Source organism: Anneissia japonica, unplaced genomic scaffold, assembly GCF_011630105.1.
Source record: "Anneissia japonica isolate Jap-2015-1 unplaced genomic scaffold, ASM1163010v1 scaffold287820_len75323_cov149, whole genome shotgun sequence".
In the NCBI taxonomy this organism is placed as follows: Eukaryota; Metazoa; Echinodermata; class Crinoidea; order Comatulida; family Comatulidae; genus Anneissia; species Anneissia japonica.
In genome coordinates this window covers 1-10989 of record NW_022705564.1, presented here as the reverse complement: position 1 = coordinate 10989, position 10989 = coordinate 1, and the positions used below count along the sequence as shown (strand labels likewise).

At 34.2% G+C, this 10989-nt stretch overlaps 1 protein-coding gene and 1 non-coding gene across 2 annotated transcripts in view; both read left to right on the top strand.

Annotated features, from left to right (window-relative positions):
- Positions 1–4428, top strand: part of LOC117105882 (sialin-like) — a 6188-nt gene extending 1760 nt beyond the window's left edge. The window contains exons 2-5 of the mRNA XM_033247190.1: positions 1008–1157; positions 1330–1462; positions 2784–3025; positions 3388–4428. Of these exons, the coding sequence (XP_033103081.1) occupies positions 1008–1157; positions 1330–1462; positions 2784–3025; positions 3388–3591 (729 nt within the window). The 3' untranslated portion in view covers positions 3592–4428. The remainder of the gene's footprint in view (positions 1–1007; positions 1158–1329; positions 1463–2783; positions 3026–3387) is intronic.
- Positions 4429–4848: 420 nt separating this feature from the next.
- Positions 4849–4921, top strand: Trnas-uga. Its single transcript has one exon. It is a non-coding gene; the product is annotated as a tRNA-Ser (tRNA).
- Positions 4922–10989: the final 6068 nt, after the last annotated feature.

Sequence of the window (10989 nt, the reverse complement as noted above, 5' to 3'; positions counted from 1 at the left end):
ATATATTGCCTTGCATAAAATTCGTTTGCTTTTCAAGCAATTATGTAATGATTTTTTAATTTAAGTTTCTTTGTTTAAAATAAAAAATCTGTTTTCAGTGAAAGATCCTGTCCCTGCCGGTCTCCGCTCTCGTGTTGTATATACATTTGTTTGTGCTAGCCGACACTTCTCAACACGCGTGCGCGAGCACTTGCCAGTGGATAGGAACTCTCACATATTCTAACACGAATTCACGCAAATGCATGCAAACTTGTAGTGTGGGCTGTTTCCGTATTGTTGACTCTGCCCCATCAACTCATCTCAAAATAAAGGAGGCATTACATATTCAATGAGAGCAGCCCTCACTTAACAAACAACTCTACCATATTAATTTAACTTTGTCATTTTAACTTCATTTTCACTTCATCCCGTTTACCATTCATACATTTATCCCGTTTACCATTTATACATTTTTTTTAATTCATGATCTTAGTGGTCACAACTTGATACGGTTGAATTACGTATAGACTGACGTGTCACAAACTTTACTTCGTTTAAATAAGATTGCCTACATGGAATCTATGTATACTGATGACAGTAGGACCTGTCGAAACATGTATGAAGCGTAAGGCCTAGCATTGGCTAGGCCTAATAAAGTTTTCAGGCATTGCCTGAAATGATCGTTCTCAAAAGTATCGTCATATTTTTGAATTTCATTAGTGGTTTATTGTGTCATCGATCATCTGGTAATATATATATTTATTATATTATTATTATTATAATATATATATATTATATATATAATATATAATATATATATAATAATAATAATAATAATAATAATAATAATAATAATAATAATAATGATAATAATAAAAGGACGTCCTCGTGACGTATAAATGTAATATATGTATTACAATACTACCGTACTTCATTTAGACGCGATATTTTGCAAGATGATTTGTATTCTTTTTAATAATGATTAACTAATATACTAATCTGCAGTGGTATGTATCAAATTATTTCAGATTAAATCTGTTCCATGGCTGACCATTTTTACTTCGCCTCCAGTTTTGGCAATTGTCATAGGATACTTTTCATCGGACTTCGGCGAATATATCTTATTTACGGATACGCCAACATTTTTGTCTTCAGTTTTAGGATACGACTTCCAAACAGTAAGTATAAAATTTACGCCTCCTTTGAGTACTTGGGTTAACTTTAACAGTAAGCTGAAGAAAAAATCTTACAATATGGCGTAAAAATATTACAATACAATGTTTATTTTTATATCAAGCACTTCTTCAATAACTTTTATTTATTTTCTTTTGTTATTTATTCGACTTGTAGGTTGCTGTTTCGGTTCTCATAATGTGTATATTGAAGCCTCCATTTATGGTCCTGTCGTGGAAATTCATGGATTTTCTTATTCAGCGTGGATATCTTTGCGCCTTAAATACACGAAAATTATATGCAATTTTAGGTAAGAAATTGTTTTGATATTTATCTTTATTCTAAGACCGTTTGATCATTTTAATATTTTCAATAAGTTACAGCAAGGTTTGAATTATGTTTCCTTCTTAATGAGGATCTGAACATTTTAGACCTGTCGACATCATACGGTAAACCTCGAAAATAAGACCTGGTCTTCTTTTTAGGACCCTTGGATGAGCTTCTTTTCAAAATTTTTTTTTTTTTTTTTTTTTTTTTTTTTTTTTTTTTTTTATAGATTACTTTAGCAAAAGAGGGGGCTTCTTATTCAAAATGAACCCTGTAAATATTTCGAATTAGCTACGGGTACTATACAATACAATAATACAATATAACTATTTTATCAATGTACATATCATAGGCCTATACATAGAAATCTGGATTGGCTCTGTGTACTGCCGCAAATACAAACCGTACACAAATATGTGCGCACATATCAGGGTGGCGAGGGGAGGGGGTGGATAGCTCACACCTGTCGGCGACAAAACCACAATTCGTCGGGGAGAAAACAAATTGTATATGCATTTTCTACATATTAGTAGACTCTAAAATGGATTAAAAGCCTTTGAAACCCCTAAATTGTCAAAATTTTGGGGGGCTCCACCCCTAGCTGGACCGCTTTCGGAACATATTGAGCGACACTCGACCACGCCCACTTTGTTCTCGTCGGGGAAATCTATCCGTCGTCGGGGGAATCTCCCCCCCCCCCTCGGGGACCTCGGACACTCCGTCGGGCAAATCCTGGCGCCACCCCTGGCACCCATAAGAAGTACAAACACAATTTACATGCTATACCGTCATTATTTAGTGCCTTAATGGCACAAGGAATGAAACTAGTATGTCATTTTCCATCTATGGAATTCGAAATTTTGTTTAATATTTTTGTACCTTTAGCCATGCTAGTACAATCTATTAGAAAAGGGATTATTTTCGAGATTACTTTTTGCACAGTAACGGGGTGTGGGTTACTTTTTTCGAGATGGGCTTCTCCAGATTAAGCCCATTGGGCTTCTATTCGAGGTTTTGCGGTATTGATTTACTGACTAAATTTTGACCAAATAGTTTACTGACTGGTTGATATATTGGTTGATTTATTAATCGATTGATATATTCAGCCAGTCAGTCATTAATTTAATTTTTGTCATTTTTGTTTAATTCCATTGCCCGTTCATTCGTTCGTCCATTTATCATTCTAAAAACCATACTTTTACTAAAATGTTTATTATTAATATTAATAGATTGTGAAAATAAAGATGAATAGACTATTAAATTTTCGGACTGCTTTTAATTGTTGTTTTGAACTTTATTTAAAGCGCTTGGAATTTCAGCTATCTGTTTTCTTACTTTTGGATGTGCTAGCAACAATGTACACTTCCTGCAGTGTCTTCTTACAATTGCTTTTGGACTTTATGTAATGGCGGATATCGGAATTCTTTCCAACGCAATAGACCTTTCTCCGGTGTACTCTGGGATAATAACAGGTGTCGTAATGACGACATCCAGTGCTGCTGGTTTTATTGGACCTTCCATCGTTGGATTACTAACACAAGATAATGTAAGATTATTTATGTATTTATTATCCTGAAGATGTTTTTTACCGTATTTATTATACTGTTAACGATACCATTGGGTTAAAGCCACCCTTTTTTACACTAAATCTAATCTGACATCATGACCGATATATCCACGCCAAAATTGGCCCTGCCAAAAGAGGTCCGGTGCACTGATTTTGTCCACCAATTAGCCTATCCAAAATCTTACACAAGAATTGTTCATATTAATATCTTCAAAAGGTGGGTGTGCTGATTTTGCCAAGTTATCAGAAGTCTTACAATTCTTTGCATTTTATACGCCATTATTGAGGCCTAAGCATACTTTTAGATATTAGGATTATTTAAATATAATTTTAACTTTCAGAATGTGTTAAAACAATGGTCTTTAATGTTTACAATAACTGCTGTCGTCCAGATTTTTGGGATGATTATTTATCTGATGTTTGCACAAGTTGAAGAACAGGAGTGGTCAAGTCAAGAAGTGGTCAAGAATAATGGTCAAAAACAGGAGAGGTCAAAACTGAAAATTAGTCATGACGAAGAGAAAGCAAGTTTGATTAATAATTAGATAATGCAAATACTCAAAAACCTTTTTCTTATCTATCTTACTACCATACTTTTTGGCCCTTTATCATCAAGACCATTTTTAATAAATTTCATATTTATCTCGTTTAAAATATCGTAAAATATAATTTTACACTAACATGATTTACAAAATATTGATCAAGTTGTTGTCACAAGAACGATTCATGGTAGAATTCATTATGAAAAATTTGAAAACACTACAAATACACCAACGGTACTAAGAAGGGAATTAAGATAGAGAAACGAATGTATGCGTTATTATAATCGAACATTATATGCAAGTTGGATTGTATCGATAATAACATTATTGGAATTTATTGTATGTTGATACAGGAATTATAATTTATGTATATTGTTGGTACAGGAATTATACTTTATGTATATTGTTTTACATTATTACAAAAAAATAATTATTAAAAAAGGTATACAGGGTAATATGATAAAATTAATATTTGGTGTTATGTTGTTGGAGAGCCACTCAGACAGTAATTTATTTTACTTTTTGGTAATCCTGCCGGCTCTTGGGGGAAACATGGATTACCTTTTCGAATTTTCTGAATATTTTACTGTATTGTTATGATAAAAAAAAAAGGCGAAATAAATGAAATGAAAAATGAAATGTACAAATATAATATAATTATAAATGACCAGATCTGTAATGAAAAACACTATACACATAAAACAATGAAGATATCATTGAAATATATAGTGGAACTGATGAAGTCAATTTTCAAAAGAAAATATAAATTTATGTTTACGCAAATAAGTAAATATTATTATAAGATATTCATGGAAAAATTAAAAATTAAACAAATCATGACAAATGGGTAATGTGTATGTCCATGACTATTGCAATACATATACCGTTGTTAAAAAAAATCACCATATTGCATACATATATAAATATATACATATATTTCATATTTTAAGTACTGTTACCAGTTAACAGTCCTTGATAATTACCATGCCAATAATGACTATTACATTTCTCATAATGAAATACTTTTGCAATGTAAATATAATATTGATATATGAATGAGAAATAAATGTGGAAGGACCCCACCTGTCAATAATAGCGTTGATCAACCTTACTGTATTTACCTTTCTTTGATGATTTATATATAATTTAACAGTGTTAACGGCTATCTTGATTTATATTATATGTACCTATATTGTTTCTAGCCGTTCCTATTGTGTAATGGAGTGTATCTGGTGGTATTTGAATCTGTTCAACCATGAAGCCTCCGTGGTCTAGTGGTTATGACACTCGCCTTGACAGCGAGAGGTCGCAGGTTCGAGTCCCGCCAGAGGCATTTTATTACACAATTTCTTTATTCATTTATTTACATGACTACATTCGTTGAGAGCTAATGATTTATTATATATAATTTAACAGTGTTAACGGCTATCTTGATTTATATTAAAAGTACCTATATTGGTTCTAGCCGTACCTATTGTGTAATGGAGTGTATCTGGTGGTATTTGAATCTGTTCAACCATGAAGCCTCCGTGGTCTAATGGTTATGACGCTCGCCTTGACAGCAAAAGGTCGCAGGCTTGAGTCCCGCCAGAGGCATTTTATTACACAATTACTTTATTCATTTATTTACAGGACTACATTCGTTGAGAGCTATGCTACGCGATGTATTATTGTCCTTTATTAAACACTGTATTTACCTTTCTTTGATGATTTATTATATATATATATATATATATATTGGCCTATATATATATATATATGTATATATAAATCAAGTTTGCTGCGCTGTTATACAAAATTATGAGTACTAGTCTCTGGACACGTGTAATGGTTTAGTAGGGGGCTTTCGATTGCACGACGACGGTAGGACCATGGAGGAATTAGTTTAGTAGGACGTAGAACGTAATGACGTCACTAAAAGTCATCTGCGCATGCGAGAACGTTAAGGTCACCTCGTCGAGTAGATTCTGGAACGCAATTTGATTTGGCCAAATGACGTCACGCATGAGCGATTTCATTCCAGCGTCGCGTCGTCGCACAAATCGAAAGCTCCGTATTATTTCTTGCTAAGTTTTTCTCACAATAATTATTCAATTTCTCAAACAAAAGGAATAACGTACCATAACATAATCTATAGCAAGCAGATACATTTATAAATATTCCGTTTACTAATACGGAAATATTCCATACATTGACTGTGTAAATAAAAACTGTACAAAAAAGAAACAGTACATACTAGGCCTACATAAAAATATCGTTCCGCTGCGCTTCTGCATGTAACGTTAAACTTCAGTTGCATATCTATGTTTATCAGAAGTTAACGTAATTTACCGAAACTAGCGCCCTCTATCGTTTTAATCAAAAATAATTATGAACTAGGCCTCCTTCCTAAAGTCCCTATATATAGAGAGTTTGCCACATGAGCCGCGGTGGGACTCCATATTGTGTCCTTTCAAGCATGAATGAACACAACGCCTACGCTATGTTACAGGGTCTAGTGATTGCATAAATAACAGGCAATTGAAAAAATATATATACAGTAATAAGAAAATTTGTAATTAACAAATTAATCACATAGGGCCTATGGCCTACTAAATATATTTTTATTCTAAATACAAAAGAAAAATGTAAATGTGACTAAAAGCCACTAAAGATCAAATACGAACGGCCATGGGTTGGATATTAACTTACGGCGAAAAAACAACCCAAGAAAACTGCTACTTTGCATAGGCCTACAAGCCAATGCGATCATTCGGTGAGTGGCTTGTGAGCATGTTTACATGGGTTTGGCTGATTTTATTTTGAATATCAAATAAAATTGAAAGCTAGAATAGTTGTTTTACATGTGCGATAACATCTGCGATAAAATAATACATGGTAATCCAATACTGTACAAACTTTATTTCCGAGTCGCTTGGTTCGTTACCGTCGTTCTACGCTTGTTAAAAAAATCCGATTGATCCGATTGAGGGCGTAGTTATTTTATATGGAAGGCCACGTTCATTATATTCTTTATTTGGAAGCTACACTTTTACAACAGTGGCACACGTATAAAACGGTGCGTCCAAGAAAAATATAAGAAAGCAAACAAAATCAAAACATGACAAATTAAAAGTAAAAGTAAATGAGCTTAACAAAAAGTAAAAATCAAAGTCTTAATTACCCCTCTCTTCCCTTTTCCAATCCCGAAATCGAAGTCTTAATTACCCACCACTTCCCTTTCCAATCTCGAAAACAGACACAGAAACCCACATTACCAATTAATAAAAAACATTAACATCAAAATTTAAAAAATCCCGAATAATAATAATAATAATAATAATAATAATAATAATAATAATAATAATATACCCATATACATACATAAACATACATACGCGCAAACTGTAAATATATATACATATATACACATGTAAGCAGCGAAAGTAAATAAAATACAAAAAGAATACATCAAATCATACGCAGTCAATCAGAAATGCAACAGCAAAGGAAGAGCAGTACAATTTAAAAGAGTGGTGAAATGGTCAAGCGTACCTCTCAGAACATTGCTATTTTTTCTCCAATAAAAGTACACTTCTTAATTTCCATGCCCGACAAGCATACGATTTACAGAATTTATCAAATAAGAGGGCAATATCGTTATTAAACATGTGTTCAGGATAAATATTATCGAAAAAATCGAAGCTTGCTGAGACGTATTGAAGTTTTGTACATAGATCACTAGATGAAAAGTCTATCCAGACATTAACACAGTTAATAGAAATTAAATAATTTTTCAACTTAATTAATTCTTCAGATCTGATACGTTCTAAGGGATTACACACAAAAAGAAAATGTTTAGTATCTTCCTCTCCATAACCACAGATCTCGCATTGGGTGTCAGTGTTGTCTATACACCATTTGTTAGTACGTTTACCAAGTGCTAATGTATTTGATCGTAGTTTAAATTTGAGACTAGCTCCATGGAAATTTGTCATGTCTAAGAGGTAAGGTTCTAAACCAGGTTCTTCTTTTACATGCCAGTAGTCACCAATTGAAGATTTTCTCTCAACTTCCCCTTTCTAAAATTGGGTATATGATTCTTTAATTGAATCCTCGAAGGATTTCACCCAATTAGATTTGAAACCTATAAAAGCATTATTCGCAATGGAAACAAAATCAAAATTAGCTTTACAACAGGAATCAATAAACTCCTTAACAAGCTGATATCTTAATTTACAATCGTCTATTCTGAAAATGCATGACGACATTCTTCTTTTTCTTCTTCCGTGTAATCAAGTTGTCTGTATTGTGTTTTCTTTAAAATAATACCTTGATTTTCGAGAAAAATATCACATTCTCCCTCAGAGGCAGTATCAGTTTCATCCTCTACTTCATCTCTAAAATCTGTAGGTTTTTGAACTGCAGGCCTTACATCATCATCTGAAGATGATTCCTCACCAGCTGCAGGTGATGTCCAGGCAAATTTGGAAGGGGCACTTGTTGCACTCATATTTACTGTTTGGAGTAATGGTGGATGAGCTTTTAGTCAAGATTTAACAAGATAAAATAACAACACATGTAACTGCTTCAACTGTTTATTATCAAGTGCCAAGAAAAACGGAAATGAGATAAGTTGACCTATGTACAAACTCTAGGTGGCGGTAATGTACGACACAGTGGAACATGCGATATTATTAACTATAGAGGTCGCTACGTGATGGTGAAGTTTATAATCTAACACTCCCTCTTAAACTTTACATACATTGCAGTGGAAATACTTTTGAACAATTTTCACACTTCATCACTAAAATAGATTACATAGCAAAGCTGTTTTATGTTTAGAACAAACAAATAAAGAAATAAAAAATCTTTCTTAATACAAAAAAGCAAAAATAAAATAAATAAATAAATATGACACTGACTCTTAACACAGTAAGAATTTGTCAATTCTGTTTCTACTCAAATGTTTAGTGAATACATCAGCTGTATTATTTCTGTTGGAATATATTCCACAACGATATTTCCTATTTCAACTTCTGATCTTACGAAGTGGATCTTTATGTCAATATGCTTTGAACGTTGGTTACTCACGTTATTTTTGGCAAGACAAATGGCACTCTGGTTATCAACATAGACTTTTACAGACTTTGTTTGAACACACATCATATCAGAAAACAGTTTTTTGAGAAATAAGGACTCATGTGAGGCTAGACACAAAGCGATATATTCTGCTTCACATGTTGATAGTGCCACAACTGGTTGCTTTTTACTCTTCCATGAGATAAGTGAAGGCTGATGATTCAGCTTGAATCCGTAACCACTAATGCTACGCCTGTCTTGAGCCATTCCCCAGTCAGAATCACTATATCCCACGAGGTCAAAATTGTCAGTTTTGACAAACTTTAATGCCCTGTACTGAGTACCTTTAAGGTAACGAAGTGTTTGTTTGGCAATGTTAAAGTGAGATTTCATAGGCTTAGACAGGTGTTGCGATAGCTTGGTTACGACAAAGCATAGATCAGGTATTGTACAAACCATAAGATAGATTAAACTACCTATAATTTCTCTATAGAGAGACACATTGTCAAAAATTTCGTCATTTTCAACAGGCTTATTCATACTAATTTTACAATGTATTGACTTGGCTTTACAGTTAGACATGTTAAACTTCTTCAGTATTTTTTCAATGTATTTACTTTGACACATTTCAATACTACCTTCGGCACACTTGAATTCAATTGCTAGAAACCATGTTAAGACACCCATATCTTTTATTTTGAACTTATTGTGCAATAGCTGTTTTACATCATTCAACAATTGATCATTACTTGCTGCGATAATGATATCGTCGACCCAGATAACCAAGATACACTTTTCAATATCATTTGATTTGACATACACACATGGGTCCGACTTTGACTGTGTAAAACTGTTTTGAGATAAGTAACTATGAATTACAGATTTCCAGTTCCTACCGCTTTGCTTAAGTCCATATAATGACTTTTGCAGTTTACAAACAAACTTTTCACCTCTATCATTACACTTTTCCAACCCTTCTGGCTGTTCTAGGTAAAGTTCACAATCAATGGGGGCGTTTAGATATGCGGTTTTCACATCCATCTGATGGACAATTAGATTTTCTTGCGCAGCAACCTGAGCAAGCATTCGAATGGAGGTAACATTTGCAGTGGGGGAAAAAGTCTCTTTGTAATCCACATTTTGCACTTGTGAATAGCCCTTTGCTACAAATCTAGCTTTGTACTTTTGCTCCCCGTTTGAGTCTAGTTTAATGGCATAAACCCACCTACCACCTACTAAGGCCCTATCAGCAGGTTTATCTGTCAACACAAATGTATCATTCTCCAACAAAGAATCGTACTCATCTTTCATAGCCTTTTCCCATTCTTTACTTTCTGGGGATGACATAGCATCACTATAATTTGTTGGCACATAATATGACAAGCTATAGCAATAATCAATGGTGTAGTTTACACTGTTATTAACACTAGAGTTCAGTTCTGTATTATCCTGACCAGTATAGTCAGTTGCATAGTCTTCGAAATGCTTTGGTCTGTGACGCTCTCTCTGTGGACGTGCTTGGCCACCTGCAACTCCGGCATCTGGTGCTGGTGGCGCTGGGTGATCCTCTCGGTCTTCTGTATCTGGAGTGGGCTGTGTGTCCACTTCAGGAATTTTGCATGGGACTAAGTCAGGCTCAACGTCATTCACAAATTTCACACATCTGACCCTACGTACAGTTTTAGACTCTGGTGAGTACACTAAATATGCAGGAGAGTTCCTATCATAACCTACGAAGTAGCCTGGATCACATCTTGCATCTAGATTAGACTTATGACCCTCAATGTAAAAATAACAACTTGCACCAAATTTATGTAGGTTACTCAAGTTTGGTTTTTCACCTGTAAGAGCCTCAACTGGAGTTTTACCAAGTCTAGGATTATAGCACCTATTCCTAACATAAGCGGCAGCCATTATAGCATAAGTCCACAGACTTTTGGGTAATGTGCTTTCTAACAACATACACCTAGCCATTTCAAACAATCAGCGCCATGCCCTTTCTGCCGTACCATTCTGATGTGGAGAGTGGGGCGCTAAGAACTCATGTTTTATTTTGTTTTTACGCATTAATGACTTACACTCATTGCTACAATATTCACCAGCATTGTCTGATCTTAGTGTTTTAACGTTACCATAGGGAGAGGAATCCGCTAAGAATTTCTCACTTGCTAACAAGGCATCGCTCTTTTCTTTTAAGAAATACACAAACGTTGCACCACTGTAATCGTCAAGAAAAGATATACAACAACTGAAACCTTCTTTAGCGACGGGCGTCACTGGCCCGGCTAAGTCACTGTGTACAAGTTGCAATGGTTTACTGGCCTTTTTATCTGGCTCCCT